The sequence below is a fragment of the Cavia porcellus genome, unplaced genomic scaffold (assembly GCF_034190915.1).
Source record: "Cavia porcellus strain 051 isolate PalLab524CR breed Dunkin Hartley unplaced genomic scaffold, mCavPor4.1 scaffold_7, whole genome shotgun sequence".
Lineage (NCBI taxonomy): Eukaryota > Metazoa > Chordata > Mammalia > Rodentia > Caviidae > Cavia > Cavia porcellus.
In genome coordinates, this window is record NW_026947490.1 from 15,278,902 (window position 1) to 15,301,283 (window position 22,382).

At 48.9% G+C, this 22,382-nt stretch overlaps 2 protein-coding genes across 14 annotated transcripts; both read right to left on the bottom strand.

Annotated features, from left to right (window-relative positions):
* Positions 1 to 174: 174 nt before the first annotated feature.
* Positions 175 to 5,635, bottom strand: Alkbh6 (alkB homolog 6). Of its 11 annotated transcripts, none has more exons than XM_063252639.1 (8): positions 5,253 to 5,549; positions 4,806 to 4,884; positions 4,451 to 4,519; positions 3,847 to 3,923; positions 2,467 to 2,527; positions 2,034 to 2,104; positions 1,615 to 1,693; positions 175 to 603 (listed from the first exon to the last, which is right to left on the bottom strand). In XM_063252639.1, the coding sequence occupies exons 1-8, from the start codon at positions 5,333 to 5,335 to the stop codon at positions 340 to 342; spliced, it is 783 nt and encodes a 260-aa protein (XP_063108709.1). In that variant the 5' UTR covers positions 5,336 to 5,549; the 3' UTR covers positions 175 to 339. The 11 variants fall into 11 exon arrangements, with proteins under 11 accessions (XP_063108709.1, XP_063108708.1, XP_005002581.1 ...); XM_063252638.1 differs by having other exon boundaries at positions 175 to 667; positions 1,615 to 1,731; XM_005002524.3 differs by lacking the exons at positions 3,847 to 3,923; positions 5,253 to 5,549 and adding an exon at positions 5,556 to 5,635 and having other exon boundaries at positions 175 to 667; positions 1,615 to 1,826; positions 1,953 to 2,104.
* A 393-nt stretch (positions 5,636 to 6,028) lies between these two features.
* Positions 6,029 to 21,794, bottom strand: Clip3 (CAP-Gly domain containing linker protein 3). 3 transcript variants are annotated; one of them, XM_003467224.4, is made up of 14 exons: positions 21,619 to 21,794; positions 21,104 to 21,309; positions 17,321 to 17,460; positions 17,147 to 17,240; positions 16,633 to 16,794; positions 16,071 to 16,189; positions 14,918 to 15,154; positions 11,435 to 11,570; positions 11,186 to 11,314; positions 8,972 to 9,115; positions 8,779 to 8,902; positions 8,517 to 8,581; positions 7,943 to 8,015; positions 6,029 to 7,590 (listed from the first exon to the last, which is right to left on the bottom strand). In XM_003467224.4, exons 2-14 carry the CDS (start codon positions 21,267 to 21,269, stop codon positions 7,536 to 7,538), a joined length of 1,644 nt encoding a protein of 547 aa, XP_003467272.1. In that variant the 5' UTR covers positions 21,270 to 21,309; positions 21,619 to 21,794; the 3' UTR covers positions 6,029 to 7,535. The 3 variants fall into 3 exon arrangements, with proteins under 3 accessions (XP_003467272.1, XP_063108705.1, XP_013005287.1); XM_063252635.1 differs by having other exon boundaries at positions 21,104 to 21,323; positions 21,619 to 21,780; XM_013149833.2 differs by having other exon boundaries at positions 21,104 to 21,326; positions 21,619 to 21,780.
* Positions 21,795 to 22,382: the final 588 nt, after the last annotated feature.

Sequence of the window (22,382 nt, forward strand, 5' to 3'; positions counted from 1 at the left end):
AAAAAAGTGTAATAATAATAATGAACAGGGTTTGGTGGCACACATCTGTCATCCCAGCACCCAAGATGCTGACATTGGGGGTTCCCCAACACTTTTGGATTAGATAATGAGTCCAAGACCAGCATGAACAGCATAGTGAGACCCTGTCTCAAACAAACAATCTAAAACCGAGTGTGACAGAGAGAGACTGTTTATTTCAAATGGGGTGGTTCCAACAGTTTCTGAGAAAATAAATAATCCTTCCTCTATCCCAGGGTTTCAAGATTACAAGGTCACAGTCACAACAGCCCAGAGGGGACAGGAGCCCAGGAATCCTAGCAGGCCCTGAAGCCTGTTGGGTCACTTGCTGAGCAGGAGGTTGGCGCGCAGCACACGGGGCACACGGCGGATGGTCAGTGAGACTCGGGTGCCGCGCACCAGGCAGGCTCCGGGCCGTGCAGATTGGCAGGCGGCTGCGTTGGCTGGCAGCGAGGTGGCATCCAGTGTGTCTACGGGGGCGGCCGCGATCCCATGCAGGAGGCGTGTGTAGGCGGTGCCGCGGAGCACTAATAGGCTGCAGGGCTCCAGCAGCAGTGAAGTGGTGGGCCTGGGTGGTGGCCGGGGCTGCAGGGCAGGTTGAAGGTCAGTGGGTATCCAGAGACAGGGCGGGTGAAAAGCCACTAGGTTTCTGGGAACCAGAGGACTAGGGTCAGCAAGTCCTTAGGGCAAAGGCTGAGCAAAAGGCTTGCTCCCAGGGATACAGACATTGGTGGTTGAGGAATGAAAAATCTGGATTTCCGGGACAGGACTATTGGGCAGGGAAGAAAGGGCCAAGGGTCAGCAGGCCCTCTAGGGAGGGCAGGAAGGAGGCCACAGATGGGGATGTTGAAGGATCGGCAGGGTGTGCAGCTGAGATAGAGATCAGCTGTCCCAGAACACCTGAGCAGAACAAGATGGTGAAACATAGCTGAGGGCCAGATCAGGTCAGGACAGTGAGGAAGAGGTCAGAGGGAGTGTGATATACAAGGACATTAAAGGACACTTGTAGAAGGAGGCATGTCAGAGTATCCAGAGCCACACAGGGCTAAAGGGACATCCTGAGGAAGAGGGATCTGTGAACATTGGGGTATCAGAAATGCATGGCATAGACAGTTCCCACACAAAGTTCTTACACATGTGACAAGGAGCAAGGAGAATCTGGAAGTGTCCCACACTGCAGATCACATTACTTAAGTGGCAAGATATGTGTTTGTGGTGGTGGGTAGAGTCAGGACATGTGGGAGGATCCTGAGGCACTCATGAGTAAATGATATTGGAATCTCTGATAGCAAGATATCTGTTGGTATACTGGGGAGCCCAAAATGGGTATGTGAACCTTGGGCTGTTGGAACACAGGGTGGGGAGCCAGGGTGTCTGTAGAGGGCCAGGGTCATCCACTAAGCAGGGAGGAATACTGGAGTATCTATGGAGATCATGGCAGTTGAGTTCAGTGTCCAGGAGGAAGTAGGTTGTGCTCCATAAGAGGAAAGTGTCTAGATGTCAGGGATATCTCAAAGGCAGGTGGGATCTGGTCATTCTGGAGGATGTTGGATGTCAGAATGCACCAAGGGCTTGGGGCAGCATCTTGAGGCCCACCTGTTCTGTGACATCATCGTCCTCTGGTTGCCGCGGCTTGTAGAGATCCAGCATGGTATGGGAGCCCAGGCTGATGGTGCTGACAGTCGGGTAGTACAGTGGTCCATCCTCATGCGGCTGGAGAGTGGGCACCAGGGCTGGGCAGGGCAGGAGTGTACCTCCCCACCCTCTGGGTCATAGCAGGGCTCCCAAGCTGGGACAGGAGATGAATGCTGGATGGGGTTAAGTGGCCACTCCATGAGTGTGAGGTGGGTATGCATGACACCCTGTCCTCTGATAGTTCAGAGGTCTGGGAGGAGCTGGTTACTGTAAGAGCTGGGGTGAGGGTATGTGGTTACCATGATGCCCTCCCCAGGCAGATACTGGTTCACGAGGACATGGTTAGCTGGGAGACCCCCAAAAAGGCTGAGATCAGACACCTTATCCACGTAGCGCTGGAGCCATGGGGGCAGCCGCTCAAGGACCATCCCACGGGGATGGGGGAGCCCACCTGGAGAGTACAATGGGGTCCTGAGGCTACTCCACCAAGGAGCCCTGAAGCCCCCATGAGGGATATCCCAGTGGCTAGAAGCACCCTGACCCTGAGTGATCCCCTGATTCTTTGGAAATCACCAGTGGTCCCTCCAAAAGTTCTTTGACTTTTCCAGACCACTGGACCCTGAGAGATAACTCCCAGTTCACCAGAAAATCTCTAATCTCTGAGGATCTCCACTGACCCCTCAGAATATTCTTGGCTCTTAGAACCCCTGGAACCCTCAGGGATCCCTCCTTCCATGTCTTAAGACTACTGGAATGCGCTCTCTGCCCAGCTCACATCCCAGAATCAGTCATGCTCCAGTCAGGGACACTTACCCCAGTTTTGTAACTTCCTCCCAGATAGCTGGGTCCACTTTGGCTTTGGGGCATTGTAAACCTAGGAGGTGGAGAAAGGATTGCCCTTTTTTTTTTTTTTCGTTTTCATCTTTTTCGTTTTTATCGGTACCAGGGATTGAATTCAGGACCACACACTTGCAAGACAGGCACTTATGCTGTTGAGCTAAATCCCCAGCCCCAGGATCACCCTTTTTTAGGACCATCCCTCCGTGACTCTCCTACCCAGACCAACACAGGGTGTTCTGCCTGGGATAGAAATGAATTGAGTTGGGTTTATTCTCTGAGGAAGTATGTTCATAGGATTTTTTTTCCCTTGGGAGGCTGTTGGTCCCAAAGCATTCAGGTGTTCACCAGGGCTGAGAAAAGGAATGTGGGCTGCACAATCATGGTCTGAATCTACTCAGAGCTCTGGGACCAACCTAGCCTCTTTTAGTAATCTGTACTCTGATTTCCTGATTCTTGAATTAGGAATAGCCTGAGGTTTGGAATCTTCTTGTTCCTATTGCCCAGAGGAGACAGCACACTAAGATGACTATCAGTGCAGCAAGGAAAATATTTTTAAAATCCTCCACTGCCAAGATCCAAAGTATCTAGAATAGACTATCTCAGTGTAAGAAATTATACTCTAGTTGATAATCGCATCCTCAGTGTGGTTGTGGGACTGTCCTGGTATATGAGTGGGGGATTTAAAATATGTAAAATTTTCAATCCAAACCAGGCATGGTGGCACATGCTTATTATCCCAGTACTCAGGAGGCTAAGGCAGAAGGATCACAATGAGTTTGAGGCTAGCCTGGCTACATAATGAGTTTAAGACCAGTCTGCATTACCAAGCAAGACCCTGTCTCAAAAAAAATAATAATTTAAATCCAAAAAACCCAGAGTTCTGGTATGTACTATCTCAGCCTAAGAGCCAATTTCTTCAGCTAATTTGTTCCTGAGACTCCAGCTCACATGAGTTACCCTAGCAGAGACATTTGGGCTCTGTAACTACTACTCTGGGGCTGTAAAAAGATATGCCAGTGAAGGGACCCTGACTTTTATAAATTCTTCCTTCTGTAAACCTTAAGAATAGAATATAGACTGGGCCATTTAGCACTTATTAACCTTGTTCCTCAGTCTATATTTATAACCTGCCTTAAGATAGGATTTTTGCCAGGTGTGATGGCACCTGCCTGTAATTCCAGTACTCTGGGAGGCTAAGGCAGGAGAATCAGGAGTTTGAGCTCTGCTTAGGCAATTTAGCAAGACTTGTCTTACAAGATAGATAGACAGACATAGATAGACAGACAGACAGACAGACAGATAGATAGATAGATAGAACACAGCATAATTGGAGCAAGGCATGATGATGCATACCTGAAATCCCAGCTACTCCATAGGCCAAGCAGGAGGAATGCAAGTTTGGGGCCAACCTGGACAAATTTACTGATACCCTATTCACAATTTTAAAAAAAGACTGAAGCTGTGACTTGGTATTCTCTGAGTTCAATAAATAAGTAGTACTGGGGGGAAAAAAAAGGATAGTAGCATTGGGTCCCTGGTAGAGCATTTGCTAGAAGTGAAGCTATCTCAGTATAAGGAGTATGCATTTCATAACTACTTCATTCCCAAGACTCTGGGTTACAGTGGGCTATTCCTGCACAAGGAATCTGACATACATAGTATCATCCTTGCTTTAGAGGCTAGACTGGGCTACTTCAGTACAGGGAGTCTAAGTTTCCCAATAGGAAACCCTCATTTCTAGGAATCAGTTTGGTTTCCCTAGACCCCTTAGAAAAAGCCCTTTCTGACAGGCCCTAGCAGTTCTTGAGAGAACAAGCAGAATGGAAGATGGGTGCTATGTATGTCACATCTTCTTCTCTGACAGGTCTTCACTTGCAGCCTTGAGAGGTCTCAGAGGCTGGGGTTTGAAGAGAGACATGGGAAGAGGGAAAAGCAGACTAGAAGGCACTGGGATCACCTGTCGAAGCAAATATTCCTCCTCTTCTTTGGAGATGAAGTCAGGGACATAGTAGATTACAGGTGGTGCCTGCAATGGAGAGACACCTCTGAAGATGTAGGCCTTTGCCCCACATAGGGACTCTACCATCACTGAGCAATCTCTCGTTCTGGGGAGAGGCTAAGGATGTCAGGAGGGTCTGAAGTCAAGGGACCCATGCCCATTCCCGGGGTGATCTGAGAGTGGAACTCTAAAAATGAATTTGGAGTGAGGAGGCAGTTCCAACCCATGGACCCAGGAGTCACCCTGGTCATCCCACCCCACCTCCCACTCTCTAGCCCCCACCTTCACCCTCTGCATCCCCAGTCCTGACAACCTGGTTCACCCTGAATGGTTCCAGGGCTGGAACCCTGACATCCTCCTCCTCCATTGACAGCAACTGCTTGTACCCAGTCCTGTGGGGAGAGGAGGACATAATGAAATCACTAAGCCTCCCACCCTCTGGCCATGACTCATCCTTCCACCTGATCAAGGCCCAAGGCCTCACCTCAGCCCTCCTGGGAAACTCGGCCTCTAAAACCCTCTCAAAGTCCCCCCCACTCCAGCCCTGTTTAAACACAGTGAGCACTTAGCACACTTCTCTGAAACTCTGTCCGCTGCATGCCCATCAAACTACGCAGTTGTCCTCTCAAGCCTTACACAGAACATCCTCTGACCCCACACAAGCTTTTCTAAAAGCTCTCAGGACTACACCCCAAAGCCCCACTGAACACGATACCCTATTCTAGACCTGCAACCATGAGCGCGACACTCAGAGCCTTACCAACCCTCCTCTGGCCTCGGGCCTTTTAGATGTCTCATTCTGAGCATCCGTCTGCCCCTAATCTGCAGCTTCTTCTCAGACATGTCCACTTTCAGCCTCCTTGGAAGCTCTTCCTCTGGACCCCTTCAGACGGAACTAACTCTGACTCGTCTCAAATCTTAGCTTCCCGAATCCCTCAGACCCCGATTCTGAATCCTTTAGAGTTCCACGATGAGCTCCGTAGGACTCCCACTGAGCTTTCCAGGATCCCTACTCCCAGCCCTCTTGGACACTCATCTCTGCCCCGGTCACCACAAAACTGACCGTCCACCGGTGTCCCCTCCAATTTCCAGATTTCAACATCCCCCAACCCCTTTCCAACCCACTTCCGCCCTCACTTGTTTGACGAAGGAGTCCGCAGCCAATGGAAACCCTCAGAGGTTGTAATGTTCCGCCTTCCAGCCAATCGGCGCTCTCATTCGGTATTTGCCCGGCCCCTTTAGCTTCGATCAAGGATAGGGGGAAATCCCTAGCCTCTGAGCCTTTGGGGATTTAGTGGAGGCGGGCCTTATCTGACACAGACCAATCGGGACACTGGAACAGAAGCTGTCCACTCTCAGGCGTAGGTCCTCGGGAACGGCTTCGAGAAAAGGGCCTGTTAAATGTTCTTCCTTCACAATAGGCCATTCAGGGCCCGTGACGCGGGGAGGCGAGATTGAGAAAAGGTCTTCCTTTTCATCCTATCGCAGCAAGGGTATACAGGCAGGACCCCCCCCCCATAATCCTCGAACAATGACTTCACACAAAGAGGCCATACGTCTTTATTGAAGAGGACAGGATCATGCGGAATTTAGGGACATGCAGTGAAGGGGCAGTCGTGAGCTGTCCTTGGTGGTCAGGGCCCTGGGTCCGCCCTGGACCCACGAGGCCTCCAGGTTCTCCCTCAGGCTGTTGATCTGGCCCAAGTGCTGTACGGGGCCAGTAACTCTGACTTAGTGTCTTAGACCTGTAACCAGAAGGTAGATTGAAATCGGGGCTCCAAGACTGGGGGTCCCCTCAAGGCTTCTGGGACCCTCCATGTATTAAATATGAAAGCTTTAAGATTTGGGGTTCCCTGGGGGTGGAGGCTCTTGGAATTTGGGGTTCTTGAGGTCTGTGAATTTGGTACTGAAGTTCTCTAATTTCCAGGAATGTAAATTCCTGCTTGGGAGCTCAGGGCGCCTGTGAAAAGGGCTAGGGGTTCTCTATGAGCCTGGAATACACACTCTGATTCAGTCTCCTCTATCCCAACCACAGAGACTTCATCATTGGCATTGCCTGGGGATTGGGGACTGAGAATTTTTAAATTTGGGATTCCCTGGGGATTTGAAGATTCCATGATTTGGGGGTCCTGGGAGTTCAAATTTTGGGATCTTCTAGAGGCTTTAGGACTTGAGGGCACAAGGGAGTGGGGGATATATATACTCTGGGGCATAGGATTCCCAGAGCCCCAGAATGGGGTCTCCAAATTTGGGTTCCCCTGAAGGGGGAACTCGTTACTTTAAAAAATAGAATTTTCTGGGGGCCTGGCCATCATAGGGTTTGTGGGCCATGTGGGGTGAGTTTCATACAAGGCACTGGGGGTTTCTTGAGGGTGCAGAGGGTAGGAAGAGTTGGGGGTCCTGTAATTAGCACTTCCAGGACTATTTTGGTGTCAGTAAACTGAGGGTGACAGTGGGCTAAAGTGGGTCTTTTCTTGAGGATAAGAACAAAGTCTTTGTATTTAATGGAGGGAGTCTGTGATGGGGGTCTAGAGTGTAAGGGTTTTGGGATGACCATGAGGTCACATCTTGACAGTACTGAAGTTAAATAGAAATAGTGACTTGGTCTGCTATTCTGGAGCTGTTATCTGTGTTTATTTCAAGGGGAACAGGGGGAAGGGGTCTTGTTAATGGTAGGGTTCTGATCCCCACTGATGAGTGACTCAAGAATGTTCTGTTCTAGAGCACTGTGTGGAGAGAGGCTTACCATCATTTGGGGTGATGTGGAAATCTGTTAGTTGGGGATTTGCTTTGAGGGGCTGGGGACAGGGGCTAACCTGAAGGTGCTACTCAGGGAATTTCTTTCTGGGGTGACATAAGGTCTGTATTTTGGGAGGGTTGTCATGGGGCATTTGTTAATAATGGGACCTCAGTGATCGAGGGCTGGCTAATGGGGAGTCTCTATTCTGGAAGTGTTACTGGGAATCTCTATCTCGGGTGACTGGGAGCTCCTGTGTCAGGAGATGCTGGAGAGACTCTTGTGTCTCTGTGGTAGCCAGAGCCTTTAAGACTGCATTTCTGCCCGCAGCATCCAAGGAAACCAGCAGCAGAAGAGTAACCTGAAATGAGAATCAGATACTCAGTGATGAGTGTGTAGGAATGTCTGGTACTGTCACCCTCCCTTCAAATATATCTCCATGTTTGGGATTCTGCCTCTGACTGCTCTCTTAGGCTTTAAAAGACTAGAGATGTTCTGTTTCCTTTACTTGTTCCATGAAGACTGAAGTCACTAGAAGTCAGTGTTGGGTCTTTCACCCTAGAGATTGCTTCCAGATGTGCTTATTGATCACAACTTTTCCTAGCTTTTATTTCCAGCCCCTACTTGAGCTCCTGACTCCTATATCAAACAGTTCTGTGAATGCTGCTCCCTGCACATTCTGCAGGAGAAGAGGAAAAGAGTTGGTCACACACCTGGAGATAGAATTCTCTGATGCGATGTCCTTTGGGGTCCGGACTGTCGTGAAGGTGCGTTTAGGTTGTGTCACTGGAGAGGAGGACAGAACAGCAGGTGACGGGATAGCAGACCCTATCTCCTTAATACCCACCCAGACTCCTTGTCATTAACATCCACTCATGCTCCCTGGATCCTACATTCCTGGTGCCCATCTAGCTGTCTTGTCAACATTATCCATCCACTGTGTATCCCCCAATACCTGCCTGGATCCTCAGATCCTAATGCCTGCTCAGACCTCTTTGTTTCCATTTTGTTTTGCTTTGTTGTGGTAATGCAGGAGACAGAATCCAGGGTCTCACATATACTAGGCAAATTTTCTTCCACAGGAATACACCTCCAGCTCTCAGAGTCTTGTTAACTTTCCCATGTCATACAGCACCCATCATCTTTGGGACCCTGCCTCATCATTTTCCTAGATCTTGTGTCCCCAAGTACATATCAGAGATTGTCACCAACATATCCTGAGAACCCATGACCTCTCCACATATGCTCAGACCTATACTTCTTCCCACATCCCAACCCCCAACTCACTTGTCACTTGATGTACTTTTTTGGCTCCAACATTGTCCCCAGGGGGATCAGTGGATCCACCAATCCTGAGGAGACATAGGAATGGGAAATGTCAGCCACAAAAGGCCAGGTCTGGCTGGGTGCTGAGCCCTAGGATGTCTAGAGATGACAGCTAGGGTAGTGCAGGGTAACTACACTGTCTTGCTGGATCAAAAGAAGGAAACTGGGGGTGGACCAGAACTCTGAATGGCCCCCCGGCTTGGGGGTCACAGTTTGGGCTCACCTTTGAATGCGGGATGCTGGTGCAAAGACCCCATGCCGTGGGGGACAGGTGAAGTATCGGACCCCAAAGACAGAGCCATCATGCTTGCCTGTGGGCTGGTCCAGCTCAATGCCATACCAGTAACCTGCAGCAAGAGGGTGTCAGGCTGCCTCTAGGCCCTGTCTGCCCACCAGCCCAGAGTCCCCATCCTCACCAGGAGCAAAGTCTGTCTTCCCATAAAAGCGCACAATCCCCTGCTTCTGGCCAGCCACAAGGACTTGGTCTCCAACTTCTGCCTTGGCCCCTTCACGCTGCTGTAGGCTACCCAGAGATGGCGATGATGGGGACTTCTTCTTGCCTGAAGACAGAGAGGGGGTCAGACCCCAGATGCCAACTTCAGGGACTCATGCCACCTGGGAGACCCCAATGTCTGTCCTGGCTCCAGTCAGAATTCCAGAGCCTTCTCCAGAACTAAGGGTAGGGGAAAGAGTTTGAGTTTGAAGAGAAACTAAATCCCAGATGCTGCAGAATTAAAAAGGGCAATTTTAGGAGTAAGGGGAAACTGAGTCACAGAACTTGAACCCCAAAATCTTTTCTCAAAGCTAAAGGAAAAACAGGAAAAGTCAAGAACCCAGAAATTCTCCTTTTAAAATGAAGAGGATAACAGCGATATATGTACACCCATGTTTAGAGCAGCACAATTTGTAATAGCTAGATCTTAGAAACAACTGAAATGCCCATCCACTGAGGAGTGACTAAAAAAGATATGGTATTTTTATATAATACTCAGCCATAAAGGATAAACTAGAGACTTTTATAGGTAAATGGATGCAACTTGAGACCATACTTATTAAGTGAAATAAGATGTGTAAATATCATATTGTCTCACTAGTGTGAGAAGCTAAATAAAACAACATGTATATATGTGTGTGTGTGTGTATATATATATATATATATATATATATATATAAACTAATTTCTCTGAATTCACTGTATTTTTTTTTTTTTTTCTTTTTCCTTTTTATCGGTACCGGGGATCGAACTCACGACTGCCTGCTTTCAAGGCAGGCACTTAAGCCACTGAACTAAACCCCCAGCCCCTCTACTGATTTCTCTGAATTCACTGAAGAGAAAGATTTGTGCTGGTATTGTTTGGACAATTGAATGCAGGTGTCTTGTGCTCTGGGTGAATGATTTGGGGATGACAATGCACAATGTATGTACCATTGTTGCCTTAATTGATGTGTTTTGAAACTTAGGTTTTTTTTCTCCTTGAAACAAAATGGACTAAAATAAGTAAATAAACCCACAAAAAATAAAAATTCCAATTACCCAGGGTGCATCCTGGAGCAATCAAATTGGAAAAAATAAATAAAATGTGGAAGATAGCCAAGCATGGTGACACGCACCCATAATCCCAGCATTCAAGAGGCTGAGGCAGCAGGATAGCCATGAATTCGAGGCCACCCTGGGCTACACAGTTCAAGGCCAGCCTCAACTACATAATAAGACACTGTCTCAAAAACAAACAACAACAAAAACATAAAACAAAAAAACTAAAATGAAGGGAATGGCTGGGGATCTGGCTCAGTGCTGTTTAGCATGCGTATTATGATTACTGTCTGGATGTCCCCCCAAAGCCTCATGTGGTCAAGGATGGTAGGCTTTTTGGAGGTGGCTGAATGCAGAGTTTGTGAATGGTTCATTGTCTAGTATTGGGACTGGGTGTATGAGTGCCACAGCTGTATACGATGTAAGAGAAGAAAAGAAGCTTGCTCCTCCCCTTTTGCTTCTGTTGCGGTCTTTTGCGGTCTTCCACTGCCATAAACAGTTGCCCCTCTACCAACCTGCCTCCACAAACTGTAAGCTAAATAAACCTTCCTTCCTTAATTTTCAAGTTATTTTGTCTCAGCAGTGAGAGGAAAGTAACTAAAACAATGTGCAAAGTCCTGAATGAATGTGACCCTCAGCAGTATAAAATAATTTCAATAAAGGAGTGCTGGAAAGATGGCATGATCCTGTAGTTCCAAAAGTTAGGAAGCTGAGGTAAGAGTATCATTTGAACCCAGAAGTTTGAGAATGGTCTAAACATAACATAAAATAAGTAAACAAGGAAGACTTAGGCCTTAGCACCAATCTAGTCACAAAAGCAAGGAACCCCTGAAACAGGAATCCCCAGAAACAGATTTTTCACTAAAATCAGAGAAGACCTTTGAGCCTGAGGGAAAAGTACATTATAGTAGGCCACAGGTCCTTCTAAGAATGGAGTGGGGCCAGTACTGAGTCAAAGCATAAACTGAGTCACAGGTGTCAGGAACTCAGGGTTTATACTCTAGAACTGGAGTTTGGTCCTGAGGAAAAACAGAGTCACAGAAGTTAAGCTACCCAAACAGTGTCTCCAAGACATCCTTTTCCCACACCCTCTGACCTTTGTGTTCTCTTCGGCCTTTGCCAGTGACTCGGGAAAAGTCCATCCGGGGAGTCCGAGGTGTGGAGGTGACAGAAGAGGGGGGTGCATCCACTGCCTTGGAGATCTTGGACACAGAGGCAAAGAGACCTGAGGGGACAGAGCCTGAGCTTGGCATCGTCCACGTTCCTGCACTTGACTGTGCCCTCATTCCTTGGCCCCCTTCCCCAGACACCAGCATCCCCACCCTCGGACCACAGTAGGACTGACCCTGCTTGGGAGGGCAGATGAAGTACCGGACACCCCCAACACTGCCATCGTTCTTGCCCTCAGGTTCGTCCAGCTCCACGCCCACCCACTGGCCACTGGCAAACTCTGTGGTTCCACAGAACCGCAGTGTGCCCGTCTGGAGAGACAAGAGAGAACATAGCTTGGAAAGGGACAATGGGAGACCATGACTGATCACTGGCATATAGGCAGCAGATGGGGTGGATACAGAAACCTGGGCTCAAATCTCAGCCCCAATATGATTTACGAGCTATATGAATTAACTTTTTTTTTTTTTTTTTGTCTTTTTCATTTTTATCGGTTCCGGGGATCAAACTCACGACCACCTGCTTGCAAGGCAGGTGCTTATGCCGCTGAGCTAAACCCCTAGCCCCTGAATTAACTTCTCTGTGCTTCAATTTCCTTATCTTCAGAGTGGGAACAGGAAATACACACACCTTACAGGATTGTTATAGACCTGCCCAGACCAGTACAGTAAGTAGTCATTTCCCAATCATGACATGCTGAATTTCCACTAAATTAAAACTTCATTTCCCCAGTCATACCAGCCTAATTTATTTTGTTGTTTTGGATTTTTTGTGTGTATGTGTGTGTGTGTTTTTCCTTTTTATCGGTACCGGGAATCGAACTCATGACTGCCTGCTTGCAAGGCAGACGCTTATGCCGCTGAGCTAAATCCCCAGCCCCATATTTGTTTTGTTTTGAGACAAGATCTCTTTACGTAATCCAGGTTGGCCCTTGAACTCAATGTGTATCCCAGGCTGGCCTAATATTCATGGTGATCCTCCTGCCTCTGTTTCCCAAGTGCTGTGATTCCAGGCATGTGCCACCACACCTGACTCATACTAGCCAAATTTTAAGTACTCAATAGCTACAAGTGCCTTGTAGCTATTTTCTTGGAGAACACAGACCCAGATCCATCACAGAGTACTCAAAACCAAGCAAGGTAGTACATGCTGATAGTTTCATCACTGGGGAGACTGAGGTAGGAAGACTCTAAGTTCAAGGTCAATTCGAGGTTCAGCGAATGAACCCAGGCCTCACATATGCTAAGCACATTCCCTACTATTAAGTTATACTCTAAGTGAGACCTTGGTTTTTTTGGTTTTTTTGTTTTTGTCTTTTTCGTTTTTATCGGTACCAGGGATCAAACTCACGACTGCCTGCTTGCAAGGCAGGCGCTTATGCCGCTGAGCTAAATCCCCAGCCCCTACGGTACAGGAGACCTTGTTTCAATGAAGTCTACTGGACAAGGCTGTCCTAGAGGAATTAAATCCCTCAGAATGAGGCCTGCTATTAAGTAAGGGAGCAGGAAGTATAAGCTATTATCATGGTGTAACTTTGATCAGGGGACTTCACCTGGATGGCAAGCCAGGCATGATGCCACATGCCTGTAATCATAGCACGTGGGAGGCTGAGGCAAGGGGACTGCTGTGAGTTTGAGGTCAGCCTGGGTTATATAAGCCAGTCTACACTACACAGTGAAACCTTTATCTAAAAGAAAAAAAAAGAGGGGGAAGAAGAAAATAGGGACAGCAAACCACCCCTAGGGGTAGCTGGTGTGAGATACTTTGCGGGGGCGGTTACTGGAGATTGAACTCAGAGGCACTCTACTATTGAGCTACATCCCCAGACCTTTTAATTTTTCAAATTTTGAGACAGGCTCTCACTATATTTCACAGGTTGCCTCAAACTTGTGATCCTCCTGCTTCAGCCTCCAAATAGCTGGAATCACAGGCAATAGCTACCACACCTGGTGGGGAGGGGCACAATTTTATTTTGGTGATGGTGGTACTAAGGATTGAACCTAGGGCCTTTTCACCAAGCTACATCCCAGCCCTTTTTTATTATTAAGACAGTCTCATTAGGTTCTTAAATTACCCAGACTAGACGATATAACTTGAGGTCTTATTGTTTCAGCCTCCCAGAGTATTAGGATTACAGGTACGCACCCATAGTGGGGACACATTTTAAACACATATAAAGCTCCTTAACTCCAATGAGTCCTTGATAACTATGGTTATATCTTTTATGATACTCCCTCACCTCCATGACTCAGTTTCATATCTCTACCACCCCCAACTTATGCACATTGAACCCAGATCCTCATGAATACTAAGCACATATTCTACCCAAGTTCCTTGTTTATAAAATGAGCTAACTGCAGCTGGGATTCTACTACTGCAGTAGTAGAATCAAGTTTAACACGCGTAAGGCCCTAGGTTTGATTCTTACCACAGTTAAAAAAGAGCTACTGACTTAGGAGGGTTTGGTGGGGTCTAGAATAGTGCCTGGCACACAAAGACACTTAAGTGTACACAGGCTCTGTTTTTTTGTTTTTCTGTTTTGTTTTTTGGTACCAGGAATTTAAATCAGGCCCATGCGCATGTCAGACAGGTGCTGTGCCACCGAGCTATATCCCTGGCCTTGCTTTTTTTTTTAAATGAGGCTCTATTCTAAGAGCCACCACCTCCACCTGAGATGGGGGCTATCATCATTTCCACTTACAGGTGAAGAAACTGTTACCCAGAAAACTGTGATCACTGGCTGGTTAGTGGCAAAGCTGAGATGGAACAGGGCCAGTCGCTGACCCTAAGTATGCAAACACTGCTGTGCTGCTTCTGTAGGGGGCAGGGATAGGTACTACATGTCATTGGACAAAGGGCATCACTTCTCAGAGGTTCTTACAGTCTTCTGGGGTGTAAAGTGGGAGGAGTCAACCCTCCTTTCAGAATCATCCAGTGGATTTGATTAGATTATTCACAGAAAGCTTTTCTGGATTGGGGGCAACACATGCAGAATTCTTGATTAGGAAACAAAATGTGACTTGAAGAGTTTCTCACTGTATAACAAACAAAATCCAAATTCCTTCCAAAGGCCTGCAGGGCTGCTGTAATCCAGTCCCTCTGACCTCTTCACAACCCTACCAAAAAAACCTCCCAGAACTCTCCAGTCACACTGCCTCTTCCCATTAGGTCCTGAAACCTGTTGCTTCGGTATCTTTGCAAGGTGAGCTCCTTCCTATCTCAGTTTGGAAATCATCTTCTCAGGCAAGGCTTCTTAGAACAGCCCAGCTAAAACCACTCCTGCCTCAGGCACTCTGATCTATACTGTCCTAAAGTCCTGACCTATGTGAGAGTAGAGATAGACCTGACTGGGAACTTCGGGACACTGGGGGACCATGGATGCACACAGCTGTGCTGATCACTGCTTATGTTTCAGCCATGACTACTCTAGGCTGTCACTCTCAGAGGATGGATCTGTCTCCCCACTCAACCAAAAACTCACCACAGGGTGGGGCACAAAGGAAGAACTCATAGAACCACTGTTAGATGAAATAAAGTACTGTGTGAAGAACTGTGTGAGGGTGGGCAGACAAAGAGGACAGTGTGTACAAAGTTCCAGGACCCGGCTCTGAGGGATGAGGGGCTGAGTCCCACCCCCTTCCACATCCCAATCTCTGACCTTCTGGCCATCCAGTAGCACACGGTCTCCTAGGCGCAGGCCCAGTGCACTGAGCATGAGATTGCCTGGGACATTGTCATAGTTGGGTAATGTGACTTTGGGGAGGGCACAAGACAGTGGCACAGCCTCCTCCAGCAATGTTCGCAGCTCCTTAGCCACCAACGCTGCTTCTGCCTTGTCCAGGGACATGTCCATAGGGTCTGGGACCACCTCAGCTGGCACCTGTCCCTTTCGATTCTGTGGACCAATTGGAAGAGAAAGGCAGGGACTCAGTGGCAACGCTCCCATGGACACCAATCTGGGTAAGCAGGGATAGGACCATGTCATATGGGTCAACATGAGAATAAGAGGTAGGGCATTGAGGTGCAGACCCCAGAGAAGTTCACTCCTGTGACCAGGGCTGTGCCCAGGAATTGAGGAACATGTGGAACCAATAGGGAATGAGGCTGATGTGTAGGTCTTGGGGAAGTTACAACCCTAGAGACTTCAAATGTATAAACAAGCCTATAGTGGGAAGGCAGATGACATTGAGAATGGGCTCCAGTGCTATTCTACAGGATCAGTGGTCAAACTCTGGAATGAAGAGAAGGCATAGTTGGACGATGCCAAACTTGGAATGAAGTGAAGGCATAGTTTCAAGGGCACAGGCCATGTGCTCCCAAGATAAAGTACTGGGGATGTTGCAGAGTAATTAGTATTGAGGATGAGCCTTGGTCATGGAAGGGTCAAGGGTCATGATATATTGCGAGCTTATGAGGGACCTGAGTCATTCACAGAGGGCCCAACTCCACAGTACTTTCCCCATGCTCTCAAAATGCTGCTGGTACAACACAGCCATGGAATGGGCCAGGGTTGACAGAAAACATATTCCTTGCTGGATGTCCTTAGGCAAATCCTTTCATCTTTCTGCCTCAATTTCCCTGTTGTAAAACAAGGGTTATAACAGACTTAACCTGACATATAATGAACATTAAAGAACACCTATCATTTCATTTGCTGAATGTAAAGATGGTGTTTGTAGTATTTTAAGAATCGAGAAATGCCACCTGGTGCTTGTCCTATGCAGAGATCCGTTGGAGGGAGATGGAGGGAGAGAGAGGGAGAGAAAGAGGGAGCAGGAGGAGGAAGATGACCAGAGCCCAGAGCCACGTACCCTCAGCGCTGGGTTGGCGCCATGTTCCAGCAGACATTTGGCTGCTCCCAGGCACAGGTTGGAGGCAGCGATGTGCAGGGCTGAGCCATGGTTGAAGTCACTGCAGGTGGAGTTCACCACTGCGAAGGGGGTAAGAACAGAGTTCTAGGTGAGCCAAGTGGAAATAATACAGCTCTCCTACCATTTTCCCCCTGCGGTACCAGAAACTGCACCCAGGGCCTTCGCACTGAGTTACATCCCCACCCTTTTTTATTTCTAGTCTGGCTAAATCATTAAATTGCCCAGGCTGGCCGCCACTTGTGAGTCTCTGGCCACAGCATCCCAGGGTGTTAGGATACTCTCTCCCAGCTCTATGAAGGGTTCCCTCCCAAAACCTCGCCTAGAGTCCCGCCCCCAGTCGCTGGCCCCGCCCCCGGCCCCGCCCCCACCCAACCTACCCTTCCCATGCCCGCCTCGCGTCTGTCACCATCTCGCTCAGACAGGCCTGGGTCGTGCCCGCCACCCCACGTCCCCACCCTTTCCCCTAGGTCCTCCTCCTTGCTTCCAGAACCTTTCTCCTCACCTCGGGGTCGCGCGCCCTTTAGCAGCACGCGCACAAGGTCGGGCACGTCGAAATAGGCCGCGTAGTGAAGCGCGTTCATGTTGGTCCAGCGGCTGCGCAGGGTCACGTCGGCGCCCAGGGCCAGCAGCTGCTGTGAGAGACGCACAGCCGCCGCGGGGTCCCCTGCGGGACAGCCCAGGTCACCTCAGAAGGCTCCTCCCGAGCAGGAGCACGTGCCCAGCGCCTGGGGAGGGCTTGCAGGCTCACCAACCAACTACACTTAGGGATCTTATATTTTGGGTTCCAGGTGGGAGTATTAGGGACTGAATTCTGAGTGACGGGTTTATTTTTATCTGTCCAGTACTGGGACGTGAACCCACCACCTTCGAATTGTTTTCATTTTGAGACACTCTCAGTAAGTTGCCCAGGCTGGGATCAAACTTAAACTCTTGCTTCAGCCTTCAGGAGAGCCTGGCTTTTGGGCAGTTTTAAGGGTGTGGGGACTGGGGGTGTGGTTTGGGGCTTGGGCCCTCACCGACTCCGTGGGCACCAGCCTTGCACGCGTAATGGAGTAGTGTCATGTCGGTCAGCCCATCTCGATCATTCACATGGCAGCCTCGACGCAGAATCTGGGAGTACCCGTGCACAGGGTTACCCAAGCATGTGGTAGACCACATCCCTCCCTCTCCGGTCTCCCGAGTTTTCCTACCTCATTGCCGATGACATCTATCTTGTGCTGGACCTGGGGTACCCATTGGCGCACAATGGCAAACAGCTCCGGGATGGTGGTCTGGGGGTCAAACAGAATCTCCTGGCACGCAGGATCATTGGGATCGAAGAAGGTAAAGGCTGGGGTAGGAAAGAGGTCTAAGGTCACCCTCCCTTCCATCCTGAGCCAAAGGAACTCAAGATCATTGACTTTAAGAGCCTCTAAAACAGGGTCTCAAACAAGTGGCACAGAAGCCATCGTCAACCCACACATATTTTCTGTGTGGATGGCACAGGTCTCAGAATCACATAAAAATCTGGATAACCAGTATGTTTTGAAAAATGGAAAGAAGCTGGGCGTGGTGGCATACTCCTGTAATTCCAGTCCTTGGGAGGCTGAGGCAGGACTGCCATGAGTTTGAGGCTAGCCTGAGCAACATGAGTTCAAGCCCACTCTGAACTACATGGAGTCCCTATCTCGCAAGAAAGAAAGAAAGAGAGAGAGACAGAGAGAGAGAGAGAGAGAGAGACAGAGACAGAGACAGAGACAGACAGAGACAGACAGAGAGAGAGAGAGAGAGAGAGACAGAGAAAAAAAGAAAAAGAAAGAAAGAAAGAAAGAGAGAGAGAGAGAGAGAGAGAGAGAGAGAGAGAGAGAGAGAAAGGAAAGGGAAAAGGAAAAGAAAAGGCAATTTCCACAGAGCAAAAAATTCTGCCCTTGAAATAAGAGTGTGATACACAGCCCAGCACCTTCCAGTCTGCACGCCCAGGATGCTGCTGTTGCTGTTCGGGCTCTGCTTCGCTGGCAGCGTATGTACACAGTTTGGCCAGATTTCCAGGGAGCAGGAAGGGAGCCAGAAGTCTGGGTCTTTAAGAAAACTCTGAGCTGGGTGTGGCGTCTGGAATCTCAGCACTCTGGGAGTCTGAAGCAAGAGGACCACAAGCTCCTGCCCAGCATAAGCGACTAAGCAAGATCCTGTCTCAAATATTTAAGAGAGGGTGGGAGAACTGGGGATGCAGTTCAGTGCAAAAGATCCTGAGTTCAATCTGCAGTACTGCAATAAATAAATCAATCCTCAGGGTTTTTTTTCAAATACTGTACAGTCTATATATGATGTTGCCATGATGGAGCAGGACCCAGCCAGTGAGCAGCCAGGATGGTGCCCAGAGGCTCTTCTACCCCCTTCCCCATCAGACTCTGAGGAGCAGCAATGTCAGCACCCAAGGAACTCAGTGTGTGCTGAATGAGTAAACAACTGACTAGATCATACACAGCCCAGGGAAGTGCCTCACGGAAGGTGTCTCTGGAATGAGGCTGCGGGCTCCCTCTCAAAGTCTTCACGTCACAGATCTCCTTGGCTCAGAGCCCTCCCCTGGCTCCTCCTGCCCAGAGAACAGGCCAGAGTCCGCACCACAGTCCGCACCACGGCACACTGGGCCCAGCTCTGCGTGATCTAGCCCCTCACTTCTCTGTGCGGTCCCTTTCCCTCCTCCTCTCCAGACACCATGGTCCCATGTGCCAGGCAAGTCCTGTCTCATCGCACTTGCCATTTTCCCACCTGGACATCCCATCAGATTTTCACATGGATTTACAGACTGTGGCTCAAACGCCACCTCCTCAGACAAGGACTCCCCAAACTACCCTGGGGCAACCAGCAGCCCTACCCTTCCCCATTCCTGTTTTAAATTTTCTAAACACGTATCACTGCTGTAGGCAGTGTGTTTACACCTTTATCTTCCTTTCTTCTTCTCTTCCTCCTCTTTTTTTCTCTTCCTTCTCACCTGTCACCCTCACTGGGCTGCAAACACTTCCTATTCTGCCTTGCTCACTCCCTTACGCCGGCAGCAGGGTGGGTGCAGCGGCCCCCTGCAGTAAATGCTTAGTCAGTCTCTGCTGAATTAAAGTACAAATTCAACAAGCACACGCAATTTCCTCTTGGAGCCCACCCTAGCCTTCTCTCTGGCCTAGGTCACACTTCCAGATTTCTTTATATTCTGTGACCAACCCTTGGCCCTACAAGCAGGACAGACCCTTAGACTCTCCACTGGGCCACAGGCCCCAGCCACAGTTCCAAAGAGGCTTTTCCAGTCTCCTGGGGTATACACACACACACACACACACACACACACACACACAATTTTCTTAGTTTTCCATCAGACTGAAATGAATTTCTGATCTACATCTACTAAGTGACACACCCATAGATGCCATCTCCCTGCTCCTTCTTGGTGTTGCCAACTGAATCTAGTGCATTTCTAAACCTTACAGCTGCTGGGGATTCCTAGCTAACATCTTCTAAAGCCTTCCCCCATATCTATCTCTACCTAGAAGCCAAAGGAAGATTTTCGAGCCCCCATGATGCCTGCATGTACATACTCACTCACTCTGTCTGTCTCTGTCTCTCTCTTTCCCCTTGTCAGCTTAGAATCTACCCAAAATTCTCAGTGTGATCTTTAAGGCCCTTTTAGATCTGGCCCACGCCAGTTCCCACCCCGACTCTGATTAGTCCTTTTTTCTTTTTCTAAATCTTTTTGAGACAGAGTCTCCTTATGCAGTTCAGGCTGGCTATATGCTCACTTTGTAACCCAGACTGGTCTCGAATTCGCAACAATCCTCCAGCCTAAGCCTCCTGAGTGCTGGGATTACAGGTGTGCACCACCACTCCCAGCTCTGATCAGTCCCTAAAGGCAGCTCCATAGTTTTTTGTGTGAAACTCAATTCTGCCTCAGGTCCTTTGCACTTGCTATTTTCGGCCTAGAACACTTTCTCCAGCTGACTTATGGCTGATTCCTCTTCATGTTTTGGGCCTTACCCTAAATGCCATCTCATCAAGAAGACTCATCAGACTATTTGGTCTCAAATAGGAAGCCCCACAGCCATTATTACTGTATCTCCACCATTTCTTATTTTCATGGCACTTACTCCAATCTGAACTCATCTGAGCATTTCTTTAGTATCCCTTCTTTTATGAACAGGGGTAGTACCTAGATGGCTCATCATTAACTCCCCACCACTCAGCACAGGGCTTGGCACAGGATAACCGCCCTCCATAGAACTGCTTGATAAATCGTTAGATACTTCCAGTTCCTCCAAGATAATGCCCTCAGCTCCTGCCTCAAAACTCTTACTCTTGTAGTCACCTCTCCTGGGATGCCCTTTTCCTGACTCCTCTTTTAATGAACCCCAATTTACCCTCAGGTCTCCCTCCAACATTATGTTCTAAGGAAAATCATGTCTTTAAGAGCTCTTGAAAACTCTTGTTCTTGATAAATACAATTCTTACCACGTTTTGGAATTATATATTAATATTTTTATACTTACTGGCGTGGTTACTTAGGCTTGTGATTTCTCTCAAAGACTACACCTGAGGGGCTGGGGATTTAGCTCAATAAGCGCCTGCCTTGCAAGCAGGCAGTCGTGAGTTTGATCCCTGATACCGATAAAAAGGAAAAGCCAAAAAAAAAAAAAAAAAAAAAGACTACACCTGCATCACTCTGCTGCTAAGGTCCCTGCTCCTACTATAAGCCAAGTTAAGTTCATAGCTGCTTCCAAGAAATGTTTGCTGAATGACTAAATGACTGAATGATGTATCATGAATCAAAGACTAGGTTTATTCCAAGTCCATTCTCCAATAAGTGAATGAAATTAATGAAATGTTCTGCAGCCAACACTCTTCTGGACTGCCTTCTGAATCCCCCCACCACTGCCACTACCAGAGCTCAGCCCACCCTCCCTGGCCACCCAAGTTTACAGGCCAGATTCCAGGGTGGGAACAGTGGTTACCATAGTCCTTAGGGAGCGGAGCAGGTGCGGAGGGGTGCACAACAGGCTTCTGTCGCCGCTCCTGGGTGGGGCTGGGGGCTTCTGGGACAACTTCATCCTCTTCTTCCTCCTCTTCTTCCTCCCCTCGGGGCGGAGGGGCCATCGGGGCAGGATCTGTCTTAGTCATGATCTTCGGACAGAGTTGGGGATGGCCTGGCAGGCAAACCCTGGAGGCAGAGGTCTGCTAGAGAGGGCGCCCCATAGGCTTGGGGTCAGAGCCCCTAGAGATCCCAGGGTGGCAAGTGGCCCCCGCCTTCCCAGCTGTGGATCTTGGGCAACCACTGGAACCTCAGTTACCCATCAGGGGAATCTCTGATGATAGGTTAGCGCTTATCACCTCCCTCAGGCCCAGCCCCCCATTCTTCTCCAGCTTCAGGCCCCTCAGTCCAGGCCGCCCCCTCCCGGGGTTTGTTTATCTCGGGATGCAGGATGCTTTACCCCCCCTTCTCAGGGGGCCTCCCCTCTTCCTATCTTACCTCTGCTGGAAAGGGCTGGAGACCTGGGCTGAGACTGAGGAGGGCTCGGGAGTAATGGGGGTTGGTGCAGGGAACCCGACTGGGGAAAAAAGGGAGACAGAAAGAAGGGAACGAGGCCCAGACGCCGAAGGGGGATGGGGGTAGAGAGGGCGGGGCGCTGACGGCGCATGCGCTTTGGTGCGACGTGGGGGTGGAGATGCTGGAGGCAGCTCTGGCAGATGAAGGCGCTGAAGATGCCCAGCATGGGGTGAGGAAAAAGAGACAACCACGGGAAACGGTGTGAGGCACGAGACGGAGGAAAGACAAGCAGAAACAGGGCAAAAGAGCTGTAGTAAAACGGGCACCGTTTTGATTTGTTTTTGCAGTATTAGGGATTGATCCCAGGGCCTTCACACTGAGCTACACCCAACTCTTTTTAATTTTTTTATTTCAAGATAGGGTCCCTATCAGTTTCCCAGGTGGTACTTGCAATTCTCCTGACTCAGTCTGCCTCGGTGCTGGGATTACAGGCATAAGTCACTATCCCCAGCTGCCACAGGTCTTGTTACTGACTCTTGTTGCGACAGAGCCTTCTCCTGGACCTGCAGACCAGGCCAGTCAGGGCTGAGGTCAGCCCCAACTCCTTGTGCATGATCTGCCTATAGCAGAGGTCTTAGAGGAATGATTTTGTATAAATATTGTCTTCTTCCTAAACATTAGCATATACTTTACCCAGCATTTACTCAGGCCCAGAGAGGTTAGGCTTGTTTATCTGAGCAGCAAAT

What these genes read in the sequence shown, in the direction of transcription:
- Alkbh6 (XM_005002522.3), bottom strand. Translation starts at nt 5,335, where the DNA reads ATGTCTGAGAAGAAGCTGCAGATTAGGGGCAGACGGATGCTCAGAATG. An exon ending in TGCCTGGGGAGGGCATCATG is followed by an intron (nt 1,827 to 1,952) that starts GTAACCACATAC and finishes AACCCCATCCAG; the next exon opens with CATTCATCTCCTGTCCCAGC. An exon ending in ACGATGATGTCACAGAACAG is followed by an intron (nt 668 to 1,614) that starts GTGGGCCTCAAG and finishes TCTGGTTCCCAG; the next exon opens with AAACCTAGTGGCTTTTCACC.
- Clip3 (XM_003467224.4), bottom strand. Translation starts at nt 21,269, where the DNA reads ATGACTAAGACAGATCCTGCCCCGATGGCCCCTCCGCCCCGAGGGGAG. An exon ending in TCCGCTCCCTAAGGACTATG is followed by an intron (nt 17,461 to 21,103) that starts GTAACCACTGTT and finishes TTCCTACCCCAG; the next exon opens with CCTTTACCTTCTTCGATCCC. An exon ending in GAAGACAGACTTTGCTCCTG is followed by an intron (nt 8,903 to 8,971) that starts GTGAGGATGGGG and finishes CTCTTGCTGCAG; the next exon opens with GTTACTGGTATGGCATTGAG.